The sequence below is a fragment of the Bufo bufo genome, chromosome 3, assembly GCF_905171765.1.
Source record: "Bufo bufo chromosome 3, aBufBuf1.1, whole genome shotgun sequence".
Taxonomy (NCBI): domain Eukaryota; kingdom Metazoa; phylum Chordata; class Amphibia; order Anura; family Bufonidae; genus Bufo; species Bufo bufo.
This window is the reverse complement of record NC_053391.1, coordinates 446,805,179-446,832,720: the sequence shown is the minus strand read 5'-3', so window position 1 is coordinate 446,832,720 and position 27,542 is coordinate 446,805,179. Positions and strand designations below refer to the sequence as shown.

General features: G+C 45.3%; 1 protein-coding gene across 1 annotated transcript in view; it reads right to left on the bottom strand.

Annotated features, from left to right (window-relative positions):
• LOC120993469 (F-box only protein 36-like) overlaps positions 1–27,542 on the bottom strand; it is a 57,509-nt gene that overhangs the window by 4,517 nt on the left and 25,450 nt on the right. The window contains exon 3 of the mRNA XM_040421969.1: positions 23,587–23,759. Within this exon, the coding sequence (XP_040277903.1) occupies positions 23,587–23,759 (173 nt within the window). The remainder of the gene's footprint in view (positions 1–23,586; positions 23,760–27,542) is intronic.

The window sequence follows — 27,542 nt, the reverse complement described above, 5'->3', positions numbered from 1 at the left end:
TCATGTGCTAGTAGCCAGAGTGCCCCCATATCATGTGCCAGTAGCCAGAGCCCCCCCCATATCATGTGCCAGTAGCCAGAGCCCCCCCATTATCATGTGCCAGTAGCCAGAGTGCCCCCATATCATGTGCCAGTAGCCCCCCATATCATGTGCCAGTAGCCCCCCTTATCATGTGCCAGTAGCCCCCCTTATCATGTGCCAGTAGCCCCCCTTATCATGTGCCAGCCCAGTAGTCCCCCCTTATCATGTGCCAGCCCAGTAGTCCCCCCTTATCATGTGCCAGCCCAGTAGCCCCCCTTATCATGTGCCAGCCCAGCCCAGTAGTCCCCCCTTATCATGTGCCAGCCCAGTAGCCCCCCTTATCATGTGCCAGCCCAGCCCAGTAGTCCCCCCCTTATGTGCCAGCCCAGTAGCCCCCCTTATCATGTGCCAGCCCAGCCCAGTAGTCCCCCCCTTATGTGCCAGCCCAGTAGCCCCCATTATCATGTGCCTGGCTGCCTGCCCAGTATTGTACCTATATAAAAAAAAATATAAAAATAATACACTTATACTTACCTCCAGCAATGCGATGCGATGCAGGCCGCCTCTTCCGTCTGTGTCCCTCGCTATACGGCTCAGCACTAAGCCGGCAGCCTATCAGAGGAACAGGAGGGGACACACCTCTCCCTCCTCTGCCGCAGCACAGGCATCTGTATTGCAGTCCTGAGGACGGCAATACAGATGACTATGGAGATGAGCGCTTCTGCAATGGAGGCGCTCATCTCCTGCTCTGCCCTGCCGCCGGCCGCGGCCGCCCCCACTTGTCACCAGGGCCGCGGCCTTGCGGCACTCAGGCTTGCCGGCCCACCGGGAAATTTCCCGGTATCCCGGCAGGCCAGTCCGGCCCTGTATGCATCCAATCAACCAGTAACTTACAGACAGGCTCGGACTGGCCCACAGGGGTACAGGTGAATACCCTGGTGGGCCCCTGAGCAAGGTGGGCCCCTAGTCTCCCACCCCCTGCACAAGTGACACATAACACAGTAGACTTATTGCACTACATACATATATATATTCCATGTACAGCACCTCAACCTGCCTATGTTCATATAAAAAATGCGATAGATTATTAAAGAAACTCCCCAGTTTATTATTATAGACACAATCAGAGCTGAGATGACTTCTAGGTATAGAGGGAAGCTGCCAGTGTCCACTTCTCCCCAGGACCTGCCTTCTCAAAGTAGCTGCAGGGACCCCCATATTCCATCATCTAGTAGAATCTTGCTGCTGTGTGAGCAGGTAATATTTGAATGTATCTGTACGGTGGGCCCTGTGGGGATTCGCTCTGGTAGTTAGCATAAGCGGGCGCAGTACTTTAGTGTTTATTCACACATGGTGCCAAAAACAAAACGTCACTTTTGCAGTGTTGGTGTTACTTCACACCCAATGGCAAGTTAATATAACAGAAAGTCACCTTGGTGGCAGTTCTGCCTCAGAAAGTCCAAATACAGGTTTTAGGCAGCCTGTTCCCCTGACACACGGGTCTCAGCTTTCCAGCCCAGCTCAGGCCTTAGATCCCAGAACGCAGACATGGCTTCTGAGCCCAGTTGCCTATTTAAGTACAGCCAGGTGCTGCCAAAATAAGGACCGGCACTTAAAATCCGGTCCGGTATTTTACCTCACCTGGGTGTAAATCAGCCCAGCAGCATATCCTGGAAGGAAAATACCTGTTTTCCCAGACCAAACCTCTCACTGTGTCACAGCCCCCAAAAATACATTTTACTGGTGGGCCCTAGGCACCCCAGTCCGACACTGCCTACAGAATATACAGTGTCCAGAACCGTATGTAGGAGCAGTAATGGATCACTAATTCCCAAAATTATGTCAATATTTCTAGACGTGTTGTGGGGTGTCTACAAAAAAAAAAATCTTAATAAAGCCCTTAGGCCCCTTTCACACGGGCGAGTATTCCGCGCGGATGCGATGCGTGAGTTGAACGCATTGCACCCGCACTGAATCCCGACCCATTCATTTCTATGGGGCTGTGCACATGAGCGGTGATTTTCACGCATCACTTGTGCGTTGCGTGAAAATCGCAGCATGCTCTATTTTGTGCGTTTTTCACATAACGCAGTCCCCATAGAAATGAATGGGGTTGCGTGAAAATCGCAAGCATTCACAAGCAAGTGCGGATGCGGTGCGATTTCCACGCACGGTTGCTAGGAGATGATCGGGATGGAGACCAGATCATTATTATTTTCCCTTATAACATGGTTATAAGGAAAATAATAGCATTATGAATACAGAATGCATAGTAAAATAGCGCTGGAGGGGTTAAAAATAAATAAAAAATAATTTAACTCACCTTAATCCACTTGATCGCGCAGCCCGGCATCTCCTTCTGTCTTCATCTAAGCTGTGTGCAGCAACAGGACCTGTGGAGACGTCACTCCGGTCATCACATGTTCCATCACATGATCCATCACCATGGTAAAAGATCATGTGATGGATCATGTGATGACCGGAGTGACGTCACCACAGGTCCTGTTGCTGCACACAGCTAAGATGAAGACAGAAGGAGATGCCGGCTGTGCGATCAAGTGGATTAAGGGGAGTTAAATTATTATTATTTTTTTTTTAACCCCCTCCAGCGGGTCTACAGAACACCGATCCCAAGCCCGAACTTCTGTGAAGAAGTTCGGGTTTGGGTACCAAACATGGGCGATTTTTCTCACGCGAGTGCAAAACGCATTACAATGTTTTGCACTCGTGCGGAAAAATCGCAACACACCCGCACATTTTCCCGCAACGCCCGTGTGAAAGAGGCCTTAGTGTACTGGTGAGGAACAACTCAATCACTAGAGATCCTCCAAATAAAAAAATATTATGCCAATATCATGATACAGTAATGTGAATGGAATTAATAGCTTTGTGTGGCAGGACATGAAATTAGGAAAATTAAAAAAACAAATCAGAAAAGGTAAAATTTGTTCCAATGTCTGGGGAAAAAAAATTAGCTCCACAACCCATCCCAAAAGGATCCCTCCCTCCCTCCCTAGAAAGCCCACAAACTAAACAGAAAATGAGAATAAATTGACTTCCCGAAAAGACCCCCCACCCACCCTTTTTGGTATTAAAGAGGACCTTTCACCATAATAAAACCTCTAAACTAACTATACAGACGTGTAGAGCGGCGCCCAGGGATCTCCCTGCACTTACTGTTATCCCCGGGCACCGCTCCGTTCTCCGGTTATAGCCTCCGGTATCTTCATAGTTAGGCTCCACCCAGGGGAACCTGACGCCGTCTCTTTCTCCTATGCTGTAGCGCTGGCCAATCGCACCGCTCAGCTCATAGCCTGAGAGGTTTTTTTTTCTCTCAGGCTATGAGCTGAGCGCTGCGATTGGCCAGCGCTACAGCATGGAAGAATGAGACGCCGGCAGGTTCCCCTGGGTGGAGCCTAACTATGAAGATACCGGAGGCTATAACCGGAGAACGGAGCGGCGCCCGGGGATAACAGTAAGTGCAGGGGGATCCCTGGGCGCCGCTCTACGCGTCTGTATAGTTAGCTTAGAGGTTTTATTATGGTGAAAGGTCCTCTTTAAATAAAATTAATAATTAGCAACCGTATGGTACGTCTCAAAACAGGGGTAATTGCAGAGGCCTGGTTGTAATGGGCAACTGGGGCAGTAAATTCGGGTGTCCCTCCTCCTTCAGTATTTGCTACACACCTCACATCGTTTCTGAGGATATGTCTTGCTGGTAGTGGCAGGGACGGGGTGAGGGAAGTAGCGTTCTGAAAGTCTTCGAGCATCCTCAGATTCAAAGGCTTGCTCAGGTGCGGGGGACTCAAACAGGAGACTCTCAACCACCTTCTCCTGGAACTCAAGGAAGTTTAGGGTTCCTTGGGCCTACAGACCCTCCTCACTCATACATCGCAGTCTGCGATGCTGCAGCATCGCAGACTGCGAAGCAAATTGCCAGCATTCGCCCCATAAGACGCAGGGGCACTTTTCCCCCACTTTGGGGGGGGAAAAAGTGCGTATTATGGGGCGAAAAATACGGTATTATAGGTAGCAATCTGAATGCTACCTTTTTATACCAGGCCCTGTTTTTTCGCTTCACCTGGTAGGGTTGAAGCACCTGGTCTGAGAGGTCTACACCTCCCATAAATTTATTGTATTCTGTAACACAGACCGGTTTGTGCTCGTCAGCAGTAGCCCCCCTCTCCCTAACTGCCACTGTGGTGTCTGCGTGCATGGTGGTGAGCATGTAGACATCCCTCCTGTCCTTCCACTTCACTGCAAGCAGCTGGTCACTTGCAAGGACGAATGATGCTCCTTTCTCCAAACGCTTGGACACCAGCAGTTGTGGGTATCCCACTCTATTTTTATGGACTGTCCCACAAGCCCCTGTGTTTGCAGCATGGAGGGATTTATAAAGGGGTATACTAGTGTAAAAATTATTGTGTACACGTTGTACCCTTTGTGAAGGCAATAGATCCCACACAATTTTTCCCAATGTCCCAATATTTTCAGGGCACCCTGGGGGGTTAAGTTGGTAGTCTCTGCCATCATATACAGACAGACCACAGATGTAGCCAGTTGTGCTCACACACAGTGGCGTACATAGAAATCATTGGGCCCCATAGCAAAAATCTGAATTGGGCCCCTAACCCCACCCACTACCCACCCGTGGCCCATTCTACTACTAATTAAACCGTTAGGGATAAATAACTAAAAAACGAACAAAAAAATAATATTTTCCCATAAGGTTTTGCTCTGGAAATTATTAACGTATATTTAACCCCTTAAGGACTTAGGACGTATCGGTACGGCATGGGTCCCGAGTCCTTAAGGACCCATGACGTACCGGTACGTCATAACTTGAAATCTGTATTCCGGCGCCCCAGGGGTTAATCGGAACGGGATTTCGGCTGAAATCATTCAGCCGGCATCCCGTAACAATGCAGGGGGGGGCTCATTTGACCCCCCCGCATCGGCGATCGCAGAAAACCGCAGGTCAATTCAGACCTGCGGTTTGCTGCGCTTTGTGCAGTTTCTGATCCCCGCGGGCCCTGACCGCGGGGATCAGAAGCTTTAGTGTCCCTAAAATATATATTTTACACCCCCCCCCTGCACCCCTGCATGATTTTTTGCCGGCGGGTGGTGCAGGGGGGGGAGTTGTGGGCGGTGGGGGCGGTGCGGGAGGCGGGCGGTGCGGCAGGCGGGATCGCGATCCCCCGCCCGCCTCCCCTTGTATAATCGTTGGTCTCTAGTGGGTATACCAGGGTGCCATCACATTGCTGGCACCCTGGTATAAACGGCTGACATCGATGATGCGATGTCAGCCGTTTAACAGAAAGAGGGAGCTCCCTCCCTCCCTCTCCCATCGGGGGGCTGCTGTGCCTTTGCAGCCCCCCCCCCGATGGAGAGGGAGAGAGCCCCCAGACAGCCCCCCTCAGCCCTGTGCTTACCCTTCCCCGTCTGCGAAGTTCTGACAACTACTGAGCAGACGGGGAAGGTTCCCATGGCAACAGGACGCCTCTCAGGCATCCTGCTGTCCATGGTGCTGAACAGATCTGTGCTAAAGGCAGAGATCTGTTCAGACAAAGTGTAAGTAAAATACAATACTGTACAATATATATTGTTCTGTACTGTATTATACAGACATCAGACCCACTGGATCTTCAAGAACCAAGTGGGTCTGGGTCAAAAAAAAAGTGAAAAAAAGTGAAAAAAAAGTAAAAATCCAAAAACACATTTATCACTGATTAAAAATGAAAAAAAATAAAATTCCCTACACATGTTTGGTATCGCCGCGTCCGTAACGACCTGATCTATAAAACGGTCATGTTACTTTCCCCGCACGGTGAACGCCATAAAAATAAAAACTATTAGGAAATTGAAATTTTGCTCACCTTACTTCCCAAAAAAGGTAATAAAAGTGATCAAAAAAGTCGCATGTACGCCAAAATAGTACCAATCAAACCGTCATCTCATCCCGCAAAAATCATACCCTACCCAAGATAATCGCCCAAAAACTGAAAAAACTATGGCTCTTAGACTATGGAAACACTAAAACATGATTCTTTTGGTTTCAAAAATGAAATCATTGTGTAAAACTTAAATAAATAAATAAAAAGTATACATATTAGGTATTGCCGCGTCCGTATCGACCGGCTCTATAAAAATATCACATGACCTAACCCCTCAGGTGACCACCGTAAAAAAAATTAAAATAAAAACGGTGTAAAAAAAGCAATTTTTTGTCATCTTACAAACGGAAAATGCAAATGTGATCGCACACTACATCCAGCACTCTGCCCTCCATGCTGGATGAGACATTGGTTTATATTTTGGCCAAAGCATAGTAAGCCACTCACCGCGTCAAGGCTGTCTCATGAGTGGTCCCTAACTCTTGTTCCTACCTGTTCATGGGCCATGACAGCCACATAAAATCCAGGGAATGCAGGTCAGCATGCAAGCCAAGTACACTTTGCTTGTAACCCCGTCCGGTGCCATTACAGCTTTCATCGGATCCAGGGATGCAAGTACCAACATGCATGCTGAACCTACCATATACTTCTCCTGGAGCCAGATGGCTAATGGTAGGTTCTATACAAGCAGACTCAGTTTTATACTGACTTTAAAACCAGCCTCAAGGACAGATTAACTGGTCAGGTGTGCAATGACTCCAAGGAGATCGCCACGCCTCCAATATATACTACAAAGAAAAAAAATAAGGGGTTGGGTCAGCACAACCTGCTGCAGGTGCACATCACTATGGCGAAATACATATACAAACGGAAAATGCAAATGTGATCGCACACTACATCCAGCACTCTGCCCTCCATGCTGGATGAGACATTGGTTTATATTTTGGCCAAAGCATAGTAAGCCACTCACCGCGTCAAGGCTGTCTCATGAGTGGTCCCTAACTCTTGTTCCTACCTGTTCATGGGCCATGACAGCCACATAAAATCCAGGGAATGCAGGTCAGCATGCAAGCCAAGTACACTTTGCTTGTAACCCCGTCCGGTGCCATTACAGCTTTCATCGGATCCAGGGATGCAAGTACCAACATGCATGCTGAACCTACCATATACTTCTCCTGGAGCCAGATGGCTAATGGTAGGTTCTATACAAGCAGACTCAGTTTTATACTGACTTTAAAACCAGCCTCAAGGACAGATTAACTGGTCAGGTGTGCAATGACTCCAAGGAGATCGCCACGCCTCCAATATATACTACAAAGAAAAAAATAAGGGGTTGGGTCAGCACAACCTGCTGCAGGTGCACATCACTATGGCGAAATACATATACAAACGGAAAATGCAAATGTGATCGCACACTACATCCAGCACTCTGCCCTCCATGCTGGATGAGACATTGGTTTATATTTTGGCCAAAGCATAGTAAGCCACTCACCGCGTCAAGGCTGTCTCATGAGTGGTCCCTAACTCTTGTTCCTACCTGTTCATGGGCCATGACAGCCACATAAAATCCAGGGAATGCAGGTCAGCATGCAAGCCAAGTACACTTTGCTTGTAACCCCGTCCGGTGCCATTACAGCTTTCATCGGATCCAGGGATGCAAGTACCAACATGCATGCTGAACCTACCATATACTTCTCCTGGAGCCAGATGGCTAATGGTAGGTTCTATACAAGCAGACTCAGTTTTATACTGACTTTAAAACCAGCCTCAAGGACAGATTAACTGGTCAGGTGTGCAATGACTCCAAGGAGATCGCCACGCCTCCAATATATACTACAAAGAAAAAAATAAGGGGTTGGGTCAGCACAACCTGCTGCAGGTGCACATCACTATGGCGAAATACATATACAAACGGAAAATGCAAATGTGATCGCACACTACATCCAGCACTCTGCCCTCCATGCTGGATGAGACATTGGTTTATATTTTGGCCAAAGCATAGTAAGCCACTCACCGCGTCAAGGCTGTCTCATGAGTGGTCCCTAACTCTTGTTCCTACCTGTTCATGGGCCATGACAGCCACATAAAATCCAGGGAATGCAGGTCAGCATGCAAGCCAAGTACACTTTGCTTGTAACCCCGTCCGGTGCCATTACAGCTTTCATCGGATCCAGGGATGCAAGTACCAACATGCATGCTGAACCTACCATATACTTCTCCTGGAGCCAGATGGCTAATGGTAGGTTCTATACAAGCAGACTCAGTTTTATACTGACTTTAAAACCAGCCTCAAGGACAGATTAACTGGTCAGGTGTGCAATGACTCCAAGGAGATCGCCACGCCTCCAATATATACTACAAAGAAAAAAATAAGGGGTTGGGTCAGCACAACCTGCTGCAGGTGCACATCACTATGGCGAAATACATATACAAACGGAAAATGCAAATGTGATCGCACACTACATCCAGCACTCTGCCCTCCATGCTGGATGAGACATTGGTTTATATTTTGGCCAAAGCATAGTAAGCCACTCACCGCGTCAAGGCTGTCTCATGAGTGGTCCCTAACTCTTGTTCCTACCTGTTCATGGGCCATGACAGCCACATAAAATCCAGGGAATGCAGGTCAGCATGCAAGCCAAGTACACTTTGCTTGTAACCCCGTCCGGTGCCATTACAGCTTTCATCGGATCCAGGGATGCAAGTACCAACATGCATGCTGAACCTACCATATACTTCTCCTGGAGCCAGATGGCTAATGGTAGGTTCTATACAAGCAGACTCAGTTTTATACTGACTTTAAAACCAGCCTCAAGGACAGATTAACTGGTCAGGTGTGCAATGACTCCAAGGAGATCGCCACGCCTCCAATATATACTACAAAGAAAAAAATAAGGGGTTGGGTCAGCACAACCTGCTGCAGGTGCACATCACTATGGCGAAATACATATACAAACGGAAAATGCAAATGTGATCGCACACTACATCCAGCACTCTGCCCTCCATGCTGGATGAGACATTGGTTTATATTTTGGCCAAAGCATAGTAAGCCACTCACCGCGTCAAGGCTGTCTCATGAGTGGTCCCTAACTCTTGTTCCTACCTGTTCATGGGCCATGACAGCCACATAAAATCCAGGGAATGCAGGTCAGCATGCAAGCCAAGTACACTTTGCTTGTAACCCCGTCCGGTGCCAGCTGTAATGGCACCGGACGGGGTTACAAGCAAAGTGTACTTGGCTTGCATGCTGACCTGCATTCCCTGGATTTTATGTGGCTGTCATGGCCCATGAACAGGTAGGAACAAGAGTTAGGGACCACTCATGAGACAGCCTTGACGCGGTGAGTGGCTTACTATGCTTTGGCCAAAATATAAACCAATGTCTCATCCAGCATGGAGGGCAGAGTGCTGGATGTAGTGTGCGATCACATTTGCATTTTCCGTTTGTATATGTATTTCGCCATAGTGATGTGCACCTGCAGCAGGTTGTGCTGACCCAACCCCTTATTTTTTTCTTTGTAGTATATATTGGAGGCGTGGCGATCTCCTTGGAGTCATTGCACACCTGACCAGTTAATCTGTCCTTGAGGCTGGTTTTAAAGTCAGTATAAAACTGAGTCTGCTTGTATAGAACCTACCATTAGCCATCTGGCTCCAGGAGAAGTATATGGTAGGTTCAGCATGCATGTTGGTACTTGCATCCCTGGATCCGATGAAAGCTGTAATGGCACCGGACGGGGTTACAAGCAAAGTGTACTTGGCTTGCATGCTGACCTGCATTCCCTGGATTTTATGTGGCTGTCATGGCCCATGAACAGGTAGGAACAAGAGTTAGGGACCACTCATGAGACAGCCTTGACGCGGTGAGTGGCTTACTATGCTTTGGCCAAAATATAAACCAATGTCTCATCCAGCATGGAGGGCAGAGTGCTGGATGTAGTGTGCGATCACATTTGCATTTTCCGTTTGTATATGTATTTCGCCATAGTGATGTGCACCTGCAGCAGGTTGTGCTGACCCAACCCCTTATTTTTTTCTTTGTAGTATATATTGGAGGCGTGGCGATCTCCTTGGAGTCATTGCACACCTGACCAGTTAATCTGTCCTTGAGGCTGGTTTTAAAGTCAGTATAAAACTGAGTCTGCTTGTATAGAACCTACCATTAGCCATCTGGCTCCAGGAGAAGTATATGGTAGGTTCAGCATGCATGTTGGTACTTGCATCCCTGGATCCGATGAAAGCTGTAATGGCACCGGACGGGGTTACAAGCAAAGTGTACTTGGCTTGCATGCTGACCTGCATTCCCTGGATTTTATGTGGCTGTCATGGCCCATGAACAGGTAGGAACAAGAGTTAGGGACCACTCATGAGACAGCCTTGACGCGGTGAGTGGCTTACTATGCTTTGGCCAAAATATAAACCAATGTCTCATCCAGCATGGAGGGCAGAGTGCTGGATGTAGTGTGCGATCACATTTGCATTTTCCGTTTGTATATGTATTTCGCCATAGTGATGTGCACCTGCAGCAGGTTGTGCTGACCCAACCCCTTATTTTTTTCTTTGTAGTATATATTGGAGGCGTGGCGATCTCCTTGGAGTCATTGCACACCTGACCAGTTAATCTGTCCTTGAGGCTGGTTTTAAAGTCAGTATAAAACTGAGTCTGCTTGTATAGAACCTACCATTAGCCATCTGGCTCCAGGAGAAGTATATGGTAGGTTCAGCATGCATGTTGGTACTTGCATCCCTGGATCCGATGAAAGCTGTAATGGCACCGGACGGGGTTACAAGCAAAGTGTACTTGGCTTGCATGCTGACCTGCATTCCCTGGATTTTATGTGGCTGTCATGGCCCATGAACAGGTAGGAACAAGAGTTAGGGACCACTCATGAGACAGCCTTGACGCGGTGAGTGGCTTACTATGCTTTGGCCAAAATATAAACCAATGTCTCATCCAGCATGGAGGGCAGAGTGCTGGATGTAGTGTGCGATCACATTTGCATTTTCCGTTTGTATATGTATTTCGCCATAGTGATGTGCACCTGCAGCAGGTTGTGCTGACCCAACCCCTTATTTTTTTCTTTGTAGTATATATTGGAGGCGTGGCGATCTCCTTGGAGTCATTGCACACCTGACCAGTTAATCTGTCCTTGAGGCTGGTTTTAAAGTCAGTATAAAACTGAGTCTGCTTGTATAGAACCTACCATTAGCCATCTGGCTCCAGGAGAAGTATATGGTAGGTTCAGCATGCATGTTGGTACTTGCATCCCTGGATCCGATGAAAGCTGTAATGGCACCGGACGGGGTTACAAGCAAAGTGTACTTGGCTTGCATGCTGACCTGCATTCCCTGGATTTTATGTGGCTGTCATGGCCCATGAACAGGTAGGAACAAGAGTTAGGGACCACTCATGAGACAGCCTTGACGCGGTGAGTGGCTTACTATGCTTTGGCCAAAATATAAACCAATGTCTCATCCAGCATGGAGGGCAGAGTGCTGGATGTAGTGTGCGATCACATTTGCATTTTCCGTTTGTATATGTATTTCGCCATAGTGATGTGCACCTGCAGCAGGTTGTGCTGACCCAACCCCTTATTTTTTTCTTTGTAGTATATATTGGAGGCGTGGCGATCTCCTTGGAGTCATTGCACACCTGACCAGTTAATCTGTCCTTGAGGCTGGTTTTAAAGTCAGTATAAAACTGAGTCTGCTTGTATAGAACCTACCATTAGCCATCTGGCTCCAGGAGAAGTATATGGTAGGTTCAGCATGCATGTTGGTACTTGCATCCCTGGATCCGATGAAAGCTGTAATGGCACCGGACGGGGTTACAAGCAAAGTGTACTTGGCTTGCATGCTGACCTGCATTCCCTGGATTTTATGTGGCTGTCATGGCCCATGAACAGGTAGGAACAAGAGTTAGGGACCACTCATGAGACAGCCTTGACGCGGTGAGTGGCTTACTATGCTTTGGCCAAAATATAAACCAATGTCTCATCCAGCATGGAGGGCAGAGTGCTGGATGTAGTGTGCGATCACATTTGCATTTTCCGTTTGTATATGTATTTCGCCATAGTGATGTGCACCTGCAGCAGGTTGTGCTGACCCAACCCCTTATTTTTTTCTTTGTAGTATATATTGGAGGCGTGGCGATCTCCTTGGAGTCATTGCACACCTGACCAGTTAATCTGTCCTTGAGGCTGGTTTTAAAGTCAGTATAAAACTGAGTCTGCTTGTATAGAACCTACCATTAGCCATCTGGCTCCAGGAGAAGTATATGGTAGGTTCAGCATGCATGTTGGTACTTGCATCCCTGGATCCGATGAAAGCTGTAATGGCACCGGACGGGGTTACAAGCAAAGTGTACTTGGCTTGCATGCTGACCTGCATTCCCTGGATTTTATGTGGCTGTCATGGCCCATGAACAGGTAGGAACAAGAGTTAGGGACCACTCATGAGACAGCCTTGACGCGGTGAGTGGCTTACTATGCTTTGGCCAAAATATAAACCAATGTCTCATCCAGCATGGAGGGCAGAGTGCTGGATGTAGTGTGCGATCACATTTGCATTTTCCGTTTGTATATGTATTTCGCCATAGTGATGTGCACCTGCAGCAGGTTGTGCTGACCCAACCCCTTATTTTTTTCTTTGTAGTATATATTGGAGGCGTGGCGATCTCCTTGGAGTCATTGCACACCTGACCAGTTAATCTGTCCTTGAGGCTGGTTTTAAAGTCAGTATAAAACTGAGTCTGCTTGTATAGAACCTACCATTAGCCATCTGGCTCCAGGAGAAGTATATGGTAGGTTCAGCATGCATGTTGGTACTTGCATCCCTGGATCCGATGAAAGCTGTAATGGCACCGGACGGGGTTACAAGCAAAGTGTACTTGGCTTGCATGCTGACCTGCATTCCCTGGATTTTATGTGGCTGTCATGGCCCATGAACAGGTAGGAACAAGAGTTAGGGACCACTCATGAGACAGCCTTGACGCGGTGAGTGGCTTACTATGCTTTGGCCAAAATATAAACCAATGTCTCATCCAGCATGGAGGGCAGAGTGCTGGATGTAGTGTGCGATCACATTTGCATTTTCCGTTTGTATATGTATTTCGCCATAGTGATGTGCACCTGCAGCAGGTTGTGCTGACCCAACCCCTTATTTTTTTCTTTGTAGTATATATTGGAGGCGTGGCGATCTCCTTGGAGTCATTGCACACCTGACCAGTTAATCTGTCCTTGAGGCTGGTTTTAAAGTCAGTATAAAACTGAGTCTGCTTGTATAGAACCTACCATTAGCCATCTGGCTCCAGGAGAAGTATATGGTAGGTTCAGCATGCATGTTGGTACTTGCATCCCTGGATCCGATGAAAGCTGTAATGGCACCGGACGGGGTTACAAGCAAAGTGTACTTGGCTTGCATGCTGACCTGCATTCCCTGGATTTTATGTGGCTGTCATGGCCCATGAACAGGTAGGAACAAGAGTTAGGGACCACTCATGAGACAGCCTTGACGCGGTGAGTGGCTTACTATGCTTTGGCCAAAATATAAACCAATGTCTCATCCAGCATGGAGGGCAGAGTGCTGGATGTAGTGTGCGATCACATTTGCATTTTCCGTTTGTATATGTATTTCGCCATAGTGATGTGCACCTGCAGCAGGTTGTGCTGACCCAACCCCTTATTTTTTTCTTTTGTCATCTTACGTCACAAAAAGTATAATAGCAAGTGATCAAAAAGTCATATGCACCCCAAAATAGTGCCACTCAAACCGTCATCTCATCCCGCAAAAAATGAGACCCTACTTAAGATAATCGCCCAAAAACTGAAAAAACTATGGCTCTTAGATTATGGAGACACTAAAACATTTTTTTTGTTTTAAAAATGAAATCATTGTGTAAAACTTACATAAATAAAAAAAATTGTATACATATTAGGTATCGCCGCGTCCGTGACAACCTGCTCTATAAAATTACCACATGATCTAACCTGTCAGATGAATTTTGTAAATAACAAAAAAAAAAAACGTGCCAAAAAATCTATTTCTTGTTACCTTGCCGCACAAAAAAGTGTAATATAGAGCAACCAAAAATCATATGTACCCTAAACTAGTACCAACAAAACTGCCACCCTATCCCGTAGTTTCTAAAATGGGGTCACTTTTTTGGAGTTTCTACTCTAGGGGTGCATCAGGGGGGCTTCAAATAGGACATGGTGTCAAAAAAACCAGTCCAGCAAAATCTGCCTTCCAAAAACCGTATGGCATTCCTTTCCTTCTGCGCCCTGCCGTGTGCCCGTACAGCGGTTTACGACCACATATGGGGTGTTTCTGTAAACTACAGAATCAGGGCCATAAATAATGAGTTTTGTTTGGCTGTTAACCCTTGCTTTGTAACTGGAAAAAAAATATTAAAATGGAAAATCTGCCAAAAAAGTGAAATTTTGAAATTGTATCTCTATTTTCCATTAAATCTTGTGCAACACCTAAAGGGTTAACAAAGTTTGTAAAATCTGTTTTGAATACCTTGAGGGGTGTAGTTTCTTAGATGGGGTCACTTTTATGGAGTTTCTACTCTAGGGGTGCATCAGGGGGGGCTTCAAATGGGACATGGTGTCAAAAAACCAGTCCAGCAAAATCTGGCTTCCAAAAACCATACGGCGCACCTTTCCCTCTACGCCCTACTGTGTGCCCGTACAGTAGTTTACGGCCACATATGGGGTGTTTCTGTAAACTACAGAATCAGGGCCATAAATAATGAGTTTTGTTTGGCTGTTAACCCTTGCTTTGTAACTGGAAAAAAAATATTAAAATGGAAAATCTGCCAAAAAAGTGAAATTTTGAAATTGTATCTCTATTTTCCATTAAATCTTGTGCAACACCTAAAGGGTTAACAAAGTTTGTAAAATCAGTTTTGAATACCTTGAGGGGTGTAGTTTCTTAGATGGGGTCACTTTTATGGAGTTTCTACTCTAGGGGTGCATCAGGGGGCTTCAAATGGGACATTGTGTCAAAAAAACAGTCCAGCAAAATCTGGCTTCCAAAAACCATACGGTGCACCTTTCACTCTACGCCCCGCTGTGTGGCCGTACAGTAGTTTACGGTCACATATGGGGTGTTTCTGTAAATGGCAGAGTCAGGGCAATAAAGATACAGTCTTGTTTGGCTGTTAACCCTTGCTTTGTTAGTGGAAAAAATGGGTTAAAATGGAAAATTAGGCAAAAAAAAGAAATTTGCAAATTTCATCCCCATTTGCCAATAACTCTTGTGCAACACCTAAAGTGTTAACGAAGTTTGTAAAATCAGTTTTGAATACCTTGAGGGGTGTAGTTTATAGAATGGGGTCATTTTTGGGCGGTTTCTATTATGTAAGCCTTGCAAAGTGACTTCAGACCTGTAGTGGTCCCTAAAAATTGGGTTTTTGTAAATTTCTGAAAAATTTCAAGATTTGCTTCTAAGCCTTGTAACATCCCCAAAAAATAAAATATAATTCCCAAAATGCTACAAACATGAAGTAGACATATGGGGAATGTAAAGTAATCACAATTTTTGGGGGTATTACTATGTATTACTGAAGTAGAGAAACTGAAAGTTAGAAATTTGCTAATTTTTCTAAATTTTTGGTAAATATGGTATTTTTTTATGCAAAAAAATTTACTTTTTTGACCCAATTTTAGCAGTGTCATGAAGTACAATATGTGACGAAAAAACAATCTCAGAACGGCCTGGATAAGTCAATGCGTTTTAAAGTTATGAGCACTTAAAGTGACACTGGTCAGATTTGCAAAAAATGGCCAAGTCCTTAAGGTGAAATAGGGCTGAGTCCTTAAGGGGTTAAGTAGACATGGTTCCATACGTATGCAGCCTACTACTGACAATATAAAGCCTTAAAAGGGTATTCTCGTTTCAAACTATTCCCTATCCACAAGATGTGTACACTGCTCAAATATCTCTGGAATTTCCATAGAAATTAATAGAACGGCCGTGCACATGTGCGACTGGCCCCTCTGATCATTACAGGCTTCAGGGGATACAGGGCCTCCATTCTCGTGGATAGGGCATAACTTGAAAGAACCTGAATAACCCTTTAAAGTAGGGATGTCCAACCTGCAGCCGTCCAGCTACTGCAAAACTGCAACTTCCATCATGCAACAGCTGTAGGAACGCAGGTTGGACATCCCTAACTTAGAGTACATGTAAACTAAATGAAGTTTATTAGAAACTATTTTAAGTGACTTAGGCTACTTTCACACTTGCGGCAGGACGGATCCGACAGACTGTTCACCATGTCGGATCCGTCCTGCGGCTATTTTGCCGTGCCACCGGACCGCCGCTCCGTCCCCATTGACTATAATGGGGACGGGGCGGAGCTCCGGCGCAGCACGGCAGTGCACGGCGAGAGCCGCTGGACTAAAAAGCCTGACATGCAGTCAATGGGGACGGAGCGGCGGTCCGGCGGCATGGCGAAATAGCCGCAGGACGGATCCGACATGGTGAACAGCCTGTCGGATCCGTCCTGCCGCAAGTGTGAAAGTAGCCTAAATGACTTTTTCTACGATTTTTTTATTTTTTTTGTATGAGAAACAGGCACCTGAAATTCAAGTGCCTATAGTGCTTAACAATCCATACTTTCGTACACCGCTGATATGACAGTGGTGTACAGAAGTACAGATTTCACTAGGGCTGCAGCGAGTGATGTACAGCACACATCACTCTTCCTGCCTGTCTGCTAAAGCCTGGCACAGTGGGCACAGGCAGGAAGAGCGATTTATATGCGAGTAGAGCTGAAGGAGGGCAAGGCAGGAGCTTGCATAGCATCGTTCCTCCTGCTTGTGCCCACTCTGCACAACACCCCCCTCCCCCTCCATGAACTCTTCTTAATGCTAATGTGACAGAGTTCACTGTAATGGGGGGGGGAGCTGCTAGGGCATCGTTGTCTATATAAGCATCAACAGCAAGCAGTGTTAATGGGGGGGGGGGGCTGCTTGAGGCACATTGTTCTGTATATGATAAGATTATGTAGAGGACAGTGTGCCCCCCCTCCCCTCGAACTCTGCTTGCTGCTGCCCCCTCACACTAACCATTCCCCCCTCCCCCACACTTCCCCATTAACTTTTTTTTTTACTTTTGACGGTGCACAGCTGCACACTACTTACTTCTTCTGTAGCTGTGCAGGGCACGCTCTCTGGACACATTACCAGTCTCTGGGGATTGGAGTTATAAATCACTGAGCCGGGCAGGCAGCGCAGTGGAAGACAAGTCTAGCATCCCGCCCGCTCAGTCCTGTCTCTGTCTACTGAGCTAGGCTAGCCAATCAGCATCAGGCTATTAACGCTGCTAAATGCTGATTGGCCGGTTCAACACCCAGCAGACAGACAGAGGAAAGCGCACTGGCATAGGCTGGCTGGGCACTGTCTGTCACTGCAGGAGCCGGCAGGAAGATTGATAAAATAAGTAAGGGGAGGGGGGCCCTGAGCACAGGGGAAGCAGGGCCCGTCTGAGCCCCAGATAGGGAGAAGTGATAGTGGAGCCACAGCAGCTATGTCAGTGTAATTAGGGGCGGGGCCTTCCATCCACTCCAGGCCCCCCCCCCTTCACGGGCCCCATAGCAGCCGCGTGGTCTGCCGCTATTGTAGGTACGCCACTGCTCACACACCTTATATAATTTTACCCCATATCTGGCACGCTTGGAGGGAATAAACTGACGGAAGGAAAGGCGGCCTTTAAAACAAAAAAAGGATTCATCGACGGATAGATTTTTTTCAGGGGTATATAATTTTAAGAATAAATCCGTAAGGAGGGAAATAAGGGGTCTCAATTTATTTAGGTGGTCGTAGGCTGGGTCAGTTCTGGGGGGGACTAGGGAATTGTCAGAAATATGCATAAACCATAGAAACATAGAATGTGTCGGCAGAAAAGAACTATTTGGCCCATCTAGTCTGCCCAATATACTGAATACTATGAATAGCTCCTGGCCCTATCTTATATGAAGGATGGCCTTATGCCTATCCCATGCATGCTTAAACTCCTTCACTGTATTTTCAGCTACCACTTCTGCAGGAAGGCTATTCCATGCATCCACTACTCTCTCAGTAAAGTAATACTTCCTGATATTACTTTTAAACCTTTGACCCTCTAATTTAAAACTATGTCCTCTTGTAGCAGTTTTTATTCTTTTAAATATTTTCTCCTCTTTTACCTTGTTGATTCCCTTTATGTATTTAAAAGTTTCTATCATATCCCCTCTGTCTCGTCTTTCTTCCAAGCTATACATGTTAAGGTCCTTTAATCTTTCCTGGTAAGTTTTATCCTGCAATCCATGTACCAGTTTAGTAGCTCTTCTCTGAACTCTCTTCAAAGTATCAATATCCTTCTGGAGATATGGTCTCCAGTACTGCGCACAATACTCCAAATGAGGTCTCACTAGTGCTCTGTAGAGCGGCATGAGCACCTCCCTCTTTCTACTGGTAATGCCTCTCCCTATACCCAAGCATTCTGCTAGCATTTCCTGTTGCTCTATGACATTGTCTGCCTACCTTTAAGTCTTATGAAATAATGACCCCTAAATCCCTTTCCTCAGATACGAGGTTAGGACAGTATCGCAGATTTTATATTCTGCTCTTGCATTATCTTGCACTTATCAACATTAAATTTTAGTTGCCAGATTTTTGACCATTCCTCTAGTTTTCCTAAATCCTTTTCCATTTGGTGTATCCCTCCAGGAGCATCAACCCTGTTACAAATCTTTGTGTCATCAGCAAACAGACACACCTTACCATCGAGGCCTTCTGCAATTTTGCTGATAAAGATATCAAACAATATGGGTCCCAGAACAGATCCCTGAGGTACCCCACTGGTAACAAGACCATGGTCTGAATATACTCCATTGACTACAACCCTCTGTTGTCTGTCCCTCAGCCACTGCCTAATACATTCAACAATATGGGAGTCCAAGCTCAAAGACTGCAATTTATTGATAAGCCTTCTATGTGGGACAGTATTACTGGCCTATAGTTTCACGATTACTCCCTACTACCTTTCTTGTGAATGGGCACAACATTTGCTAATTTCAAATCTTTTGGGACGACTCCTGTTACCAGTGATTGGTTAAATAAATCTGTTAATGGTTCTGCTAGTTCACCGCTGAGCTCTTTTAATAGCTTTGGGTATATCCTATCAGGCCTCTGTGACTTATTCGTATTAATTTTAGGCAGTTGACTTCGAACCTCTTCCTCTGTAAAGACACATGCATCAGAAGATTCATTAGTCTTCCTCCCTGAGGTCCTTTTCCTTCATTTTCCTTTGTAAAAACTAAACAGAAGTATTCATTGAGGCAGTCAGCTAGTTCTTCTTCTTCCATATACCTTCCTTCTTTTGTTTTTAATTTGGTAATTCCTTGTTTTAGTTTCCTTTTTTCATTTATGTATCTGAAGAATGTCTTATCGCCTTTTTTCACTAACTGAGCTAATTTCTCTTCTGCCTGTGCTTTAGAAGCTCTTATAACTTGTTTGGCCTCTCTCTGCCTAATCTTATAAATTTCTTTCTGCTATCTTTTTGTTTTTAATGATTTTGGTCACTTCTGCTGAGTACCACAGTGGTCTCTTCCTTTTTTTGCTTTTACTGACTAGCCTAATGCAATTATCTGTTGCCTTCAATAGTGCCACTTTTAAGTAGTCCCATTTCTCCTGGACTCCATTGAAACTGTTCCAAACCGAATAGGGACTCGTATACCACTAATCAAATTTTAGAAAAGTAAGTTTTTCTAAAATCTAAAACTTTTGTTTTTGTGTGGTGTGACTCAGTCACTGTACTTATAGTAAACCACACTGACTGGTGATCACTAGATCCAAAGCTTTTCTCCGCATTAGGGCTTCATAGCGGTTTTGGGACATAACTGCTGCAAACACAGGGTGAGTGAGTGGTACTCACAGCCCAATACGATCGGACAGATGGCTTTTTTTTTACAATGCCCATGTCCAGGGTTAGCCCCAAAAATGTTTTAATTTCAGGGACACTTGTGGGGGTCCACCGTCTTATATAGATAGACTATGGCTTTTGTACAGCAAACTGTGTGTCATACAGATTAGTTTGCTGCACAATTAACTCCAGGATTTTATCGTCCACAAATAAATGAAAAAAATCATAAAGGGTAAAATTGGTGATGTCCACATTAAATTGGGGAGTGGATTAAAATTGGGATACTTATTTATTTTTTTCACAGTAAATTGCACAAATTGCACAGCCAGGACAGAAATCTGATCTCTCTATCTCCTCACAGAACAACTGCACCGAGGGGAGAAAGAAACACAGCCCATGTCCTGGTTATGTTTAGTAAATATAATGGATGTGATCTCCATGATTGGTTTATCATGGAGATCACATGATCAGGGACCATTACTATTGGTCCCTGATGGTTACTGTGCTGAAGGCAGATATTCAGCACAGTAACCAGTGCGCATGTCTGCTCCATTTTGTTTTTGTATTTTTTTACTGGGGGTGCTCCTGCCCTTTATTAAATACATTGGGGGGCATATTGCCCCGATCAGGGTGCTGCCGGACCTGATCAGGGCATAATTACTTATTATCTCTCCTCTACTGAGGAGAGAGACATACTGCAGGGGCAGCGGCGGCCGGCTTATAGTGTGTGCATGCGCCGGGACGCCGCCGTCATCTTTCTTGAGGGCGGGGGGAGAGGATCGGGAGAAGCTGGGGCACCCGAGCCCTGCACTGGAGACTTTCTCCCTCCTCTCTTACATGAGAGGAGGTAGAAAGTTTACTGCCGGCAGCTCTGATCATTGCGATCACGTGATCAGAGACTGCTTGTCACGGTCTCTGATCACTGCCCCGAGCCCTCATCTACCTCCAGTAGCTGCGAGCATGGAGCTCCAGCGCTTGATTGAATTGCTAATTTGGGCTAAAGCCCAAGGCCGCTTAGTGACCACCGTAAAAATACGTATGGGTAGTCACTAAGGGGTTAATATAACACAGACAAGCCCTTGGAGGAGGTGTTAGATATCTTCCTTATAAACCCAATATACAGGGTTACTGGTGTTAACCACCTCCTTACCATAGTGTTTACCCACCTTCATTACCGGGACAGTTTGTCAGTTTTAGCAATGGGCCTGGCAATGGCCAAATAACTATTTCATTTCTGAGCCAACCTACATGTATTTGACATTACTTTTCACAGGACAATATTTATTTTTCTAAATTTTTTTGTTATAAAAGATTTCAAGACAAAACATTTCTAAAACCATCACTGTATGTTTGTACTGTGAAAAAGGACACTATTTGTGTAATTTATCTACTGGTTGGGCTCACCGCAAGACTTAAAAATGACTTTTGGCGGCCTATTTTTATTTTGCTGGTCCTATAACACCGTACTGGTAATTGAAAGAAAAAGAAAAATGTGTATATTTACACACACACACACACACACACACACACACACACAAAGTCCACTATTGCTAAAACTAATACATATATTTTTTTATTTTGTGTACTGTAACAGGCAGTGGGTGTGGACCCACTGTGCCAACTAACCAGTTTGACTTTGGGCTAAACCTAAGGGTGTTGTTCTGGCTGTTCCCTGATATTCACCATTTAACAGGGATCTGGACTTCACCACAGGGAACCAACCAGGCCGCTACCGCCTGTAGTAGTCCTGGTGTTGTTGGTTGCTGACCCATGGTGGTGAGAAACACTAAGGAATTAGGCAGAAGACATAGTCTGAATACAGTCTGGGCAAGCTGAGTACATGCATATTCCAGATAACAATTCCAAGTTTAGGGCAGGCTGCAAGGAGCAGAATAGATAATTAGGCTAGGTACGGTACATGGGTGGTCAGACGAGAGATCACACCTTAGCTAGCTCAGGCGTGGAGGTGCTAAATAGGAAGGTTGATCAGTTCCTTAATCAGCAGCTGGGCTTGGAGCACTGGGAAGGGATTAACTCTTGCAGTGCTAAAAGACAGTTCACTGAGCACTAGTCCCAATTCACACAGGGGAGGGTACAGTGACGTCCGCTCCTGCCCAGGATACTATTCAGGATCACAGTCAATGTTATAGTCAGCAGGGGTTGCTCTCACATCAAGGATCTTCTCTGAGCATGCCCATTCCAGATTTTCTTCACTGTAAATACCTGTGACAGCGTGTCACAGGATTCACATGCTCGAGACCCCTTTAAGGGTCTTCACTGTGACCGCAGCTGTCTAATGACAGCCGGCAGATCGTAATGTAACCCAACGCTTTTGTACGTCGATACATATAGTCGTGCAGCAGTAAGCAAGTGGTTAATATACCCTTCTGAACTTTCAAATTGCAACACTAAGAAGGAAAAGTTGTGGAATTATGGCAATCACAGGATCAATAGTCATGTTAATCGTATGCAAATGATAGAAAAAGGGTAACATGATGTTCCAGATATGCTCAATGGGAGACAATTCTGGAGAAGCTATATGCTATGCTAGCATGTTTAAGCCACATAGGCTCCTCACAGTAGCACAAGCAATGTGTGGCCTAGCATTGTCCTGTTTAAAAAAAGGCTCCTGGGACACTTTGGAGCAATGAACGTACTACTGGTTCCACGACCAAATCAATGTAGCACTGAGCTGTTATTGTACCTGAAATGAAGACTAGAGGGGTCTGGGTAGAATACCTTATGCCACCCCACACTATAATCCCAGGAGTGGGACCGGTATGATATTTCTTTGTAAAGCCTCTTCATGGCACTGCCCATGTGGTCCCCAGACCCGTCTCTGGCTATCACTGCATCTTAGACGAAAGTAGGACTCATTGCTGTAGAGGACTGACCTCTATTATTGCCTCCATTGCAGTCTTGCTGTGCACATGATAGCCTATAAGAGCGGTGGCGTGAGTCCAAGGAAACACCTGTAGATTGACGTCAAGCTTGTAGCCCAATATTGTGCAAACACCTTCTGATGGTTTATGTAGAAACTTTTTGCCACCCTAGGCTTGAGATATCCCATTTCTCTTGCAGTACAGAAATGGATCACGTGGTGCCATTTTTCTAATCAGATGATCTGTACGTGCAGAAGTTTGCCTATGTGCACCTTTTGCTGTCATTCCAGTTCATTGTTCTCCCAACCACCAGACACACAATGTTCAACAGTACTGGGATCTCAGCCTAGGAATGCAGCGATCTACTGGAGTAATAAACCAAGGTCTCTCAATTCAAGCATTCTGTCCCTCTCAGTTTGCGACAAGAATTGATAACTGTCATGTCAACTAACAGGAGGTATCACACAATCATTCCACACAAGTTCATCTATTTTTTGAGGTTTCACGTGGCTAAACATTTTTCCATTCAAATCTAATTTTTATGCCCCATACATGCCAGATATTGGAGCTAGGTACTTGAAAATGTGATCATCTGCAGATGTTAGCGACATCTGTTACTTCCTTGATTTGCATAATCTTACAGCATGTCCTTATTGGTTATTGGAGTTTCAAAGTTAAGGAGTGTAGAATGTTGATCCAGGGATCTGTCCAATTGCTAGTGTGGGACCCACTTTATGGTGAATTGGGTATTTGCATTTTGCAGTGTTTTTTTGTCTTCCCCTTTATCAACTTGGGTTTGTAAGGATTAAACAGTTGAACCTTATAGACTTAGGTCTTTTTCTACCGATTACCTATGTAGCATCTTACAAGCTTACCTTGTGGAATGTTTTGCATGTTTCTGACAGCTGCTTAATGTCTTGTGTATCAAGGAATAATAAGATACGTATCTTGAGGCTATCAGGTATCCGAACAATGAAATCAAATTGTCCTCTGCACAAATTTAATACATATTCTATTGTGTCCTTGCCAAAGATCTTTTCTAATGGTCCTAGTTAAAAAAAAAAAAAGCAAAAACAAAAAAACTATTAATAATTTAACATGAAACTGAGACAAGGAAAAATCATTTTTTTTCAGAATGAACTATGTTCTTAATAAATTAAATATTGATATGGTACTATGTAAAGGTTACCCTTGCCCTGACCCACCAATGTAATTTTTGTCAAAGGATAAAAAAGATTGTTCAATGAGGGTAAAATCACCTCAGAGTATAACATTATTACTATATGTGTAACTTGCATTTAAAGAGGACCTGTCAGCCTTTAGTCATGTCTGTTCTAAGAAATATTTTAAGGATCAAGTATTTTTTAAAACTATGCATTGTGCGGTTTCCCCATGTCAGTAGGACACATCCCTTCATACTGGCACTAACAAATCAGTGATGATAGTGTCAGACTGTGTAGGACATACCCTGCTGACAAGGGGAATTGCAACCAAGTTTTCAGCTTATTTACACATTCCCAAGGGGAAAAACTGAGGAATGGCAGTATTTGCATGCTCCAATATTGTTATTTGGGAATACAAGTATTTATTAAAACATGGCATGGGGCTGACAGGACATTTGGAAAGTTGATCACCATTGGTCTTGGTTCTATTAATTTACAGTAGCCACTATGCATTCTGGTAGGTAGCATTTTCCGGGCATCTCCAAACTCAAGTTATGCAATCATACTGCCAGAAATGTGACTCCTCATTCTAGAGAACAAATTACTACTGTGCTTTATATCACTCAACCCAATAGCTAGCATTGTGCATGGTGATCTTCGGCTTGGGCCCAGTGGCTTGATCATAGATATCCATCTCCTAAAGGCAATCTGGAACTCGTAGTGAGCGACTGAACAGAAGATATGTGATTTTTGCATGACATGTTCTTCAGCAATTGGCTACCACATGGTTTAACTCTTTGTGGCTGAGCTTTTCTAATTCCTAGATATTTCCACTTCACAGAAACACCACTTGAGAAAGATCTAGGCGCTCAGATATTTTACAAACTCACTTTTGGTAAACATAGCATTTTATGACAGTGCCACATTTAGAATCACTGCATTGCACACAGCTGTCCTTGACAAGTGTGGAAAACCACTAGCATTCATCACTATTTCCAACCAAATCCCATGGAAACCATTGCAACTTTATATACTAACTTCCTATTCAGGAAGAACCAATATCTTTGAATACCCAGTCTTGTCTGGTGCATAAAGCATCATACAAGTTGAGGCCTGATATCTAACCATCTGCTATCTTGCTTCCAGCTCTGTACTGGGGCACAAAGGAATACTTTTTCACCTTTTTCTAGCCCATCTCACAGGCTCATGAAGACTTTTAAAGGACCAGGGGCCAAATACTTCCATTAACCCTTACCAAAGAATGCTAAACCGACTCTTAAGAAACCACCTATCTCACCAGACCTCCTCAAAGAGTGTTATACAGACCTCCTTTTTATTTTGCCTGCACCGAAGATCTTAGACACACCATGCTGTCCTGTCGCCCTAGTAAACAGCTACAACAAACAAGAGTCTTGATAGCCACCTATTACTCCTCTGGGCAGTCGTTATGTAACTGCCTTGCTCTTATTCTGGGTTGGTTATTACCTAGGTTTGCTAGTTGATTAGAGTGGAGTTTTGATTGCTGATCCTATTTACACTACCGGAAAATAAAAAAAAAAGAACACATGGAAAACTTAATGTGATTGAGCTGAGATTGACTAAGTTTAAACTGTTAGTGGTGGTTGCTCAATGATCACACAACCAAGTTGGTGCAGCCTTTATTTTAGGTTCGGCAACAGGATATATGTTGAATTCCATTAATACTGGGTGATATTCTCCCTTTCTGCGATACAGGATGCCACTCTGGCATGGTAACAGTCATACAGATTCTGGATATACTCTTGTGGTATGTCATTCCAAGCTTTTTATCTTGGACTCGTAGTTCAACCAAGGTGGTTGTTGGCTGCTGTGCATGAAAGATCTGTTGCCCTATCCAGTCTCAGACATTCTCAAGAGCTGGTGATCAAGCTGACCAAAGCAATTTCCCCACCAAGTAACTGGTACAACAAGTGAGTTGCATATTGAGGGCAGGCTATGGAGGATAGAAGCCTTTCAGAGACACATAGTAGCACAGTAGAGTGGGCTCTGAGCCAACAGTCACTTTGGTTCAGCCCTACTTTGGTTCATCTTCAACTCAGGTTTTAGAACAGCAGAAGAAAGTTATGCCAATTAATAAAAATATTTGTTTAACTGCAATATCTTTGTCAATCTTCACAGTTCCTCTTACATATGTGCAACACTTGCGTGGAAAATAGAAGGCACCAGGATGCACGAATGAGAGGAAGGCAAGCTGGTGGAGGTGTGGTGTGATGCTCTGGGCAATGTTCTGCTGAGTAACTTTGGGTCCTGGCATTCATGTGGATGTTACTTTGTGACATACTGCCTAAGTAAACATTGTTGTAGATCAAGTGCAATCCTGTATGGCTAAGGTATTCCCTAATTGTAGTGTCCTCTTGTAGGATAATCTGCCCTGCCACTCTGCAAAAATTGTCCTTAAAGAACATTAAAAAGTTCAAGCTATTGACTTGGCCTCTAAATTCCACATATCCAAATCGGGAAAAAGAAGTTCAATCCATAAAGGTACCATCTCTCAACTTACAGGACCTAAAGGGTCTACTGTTAACATTTTGGTGCCAGATTTCACAGGCCATCTCCAATGGTCTTATGGAGTTTATGACTTGAAGGGTCAGAGATCTTCTGGTGGCACCAGTGGGACCTACACAATATTAGGCAGGTAGTTTTAATATAATTGTTCAATGGTTTATACCAGTGATGCCCAACCTACGGCTCACGGGCCAAGTGCGGCCCGTGAAGCCGTGTCATGCGGCCCGCGCAGTAACAAGACTTTATCAGCTCAGGGCGTGCTGCGAACGGCACAGGCAGCAAAGCGATGCTGCCTGTGCCTGCAATCTCCCTGCCTAGCACCGCCTCCTAGCTAATTTATTCACTGCACTTGCCTCTGTGAAATTAAAGAGAAGCGCCGTAATCTCTCACAGGCGCACTGGCAGAGGCATGGAAGTGCGCATGCACTGTCTTCCTGGCCTCTGCCAGTGCGCCTGTGCGAGATTACGGCGCTTCTCTTCAATTACACAGAGGCAAGTGCAGTGAATAAATTAGCTAGGAAGCGGCTCTGGGTGGGGAGGAGATCTGTGGATGACACTGAGGGGGAGATCTGTGGATGACACTGAGGGGTGAGGAGATCTGTGGATGACACTGAGGGGTGAGGAGATCTGTGGATGACACTGAGGGGGGAGGAGATCTGTGGATGACACTGAGGGGTGAGGAGATCTGTGGATGACACTGAAGGGTGAGGAGATCTGTGGATGACACTGAGGGGGGAGGAGATCTGTGGATGACACTGAGGGGGGAGGAGATCTGTGGATGACACTGAGGGGGGATAACTGTGGATGACACTGAGGGGGGAGGAGATCTGGTGATGACACTGAGGGGGATATCTGTGGATGACACTGAGGGGGATATCTGTGGATGACACTGAGGGGGGGATCTGTGGATGACACCGAGGGGGGATCTGTGGATGACACTGAGGGGGGATCTGTGGATGACACTTACGGAGGGATCTGTGGATGACACTTACAGGGGGATGTGTGGATGACACTTACGGGGGGATCTGTGGATGACACTTACGGGGGGATCTGTGGATGACACTTACGGGGGGATCTGTGGATGACACTTACGGGGGCATCTGTGGATGACACTTACGGGGGCAT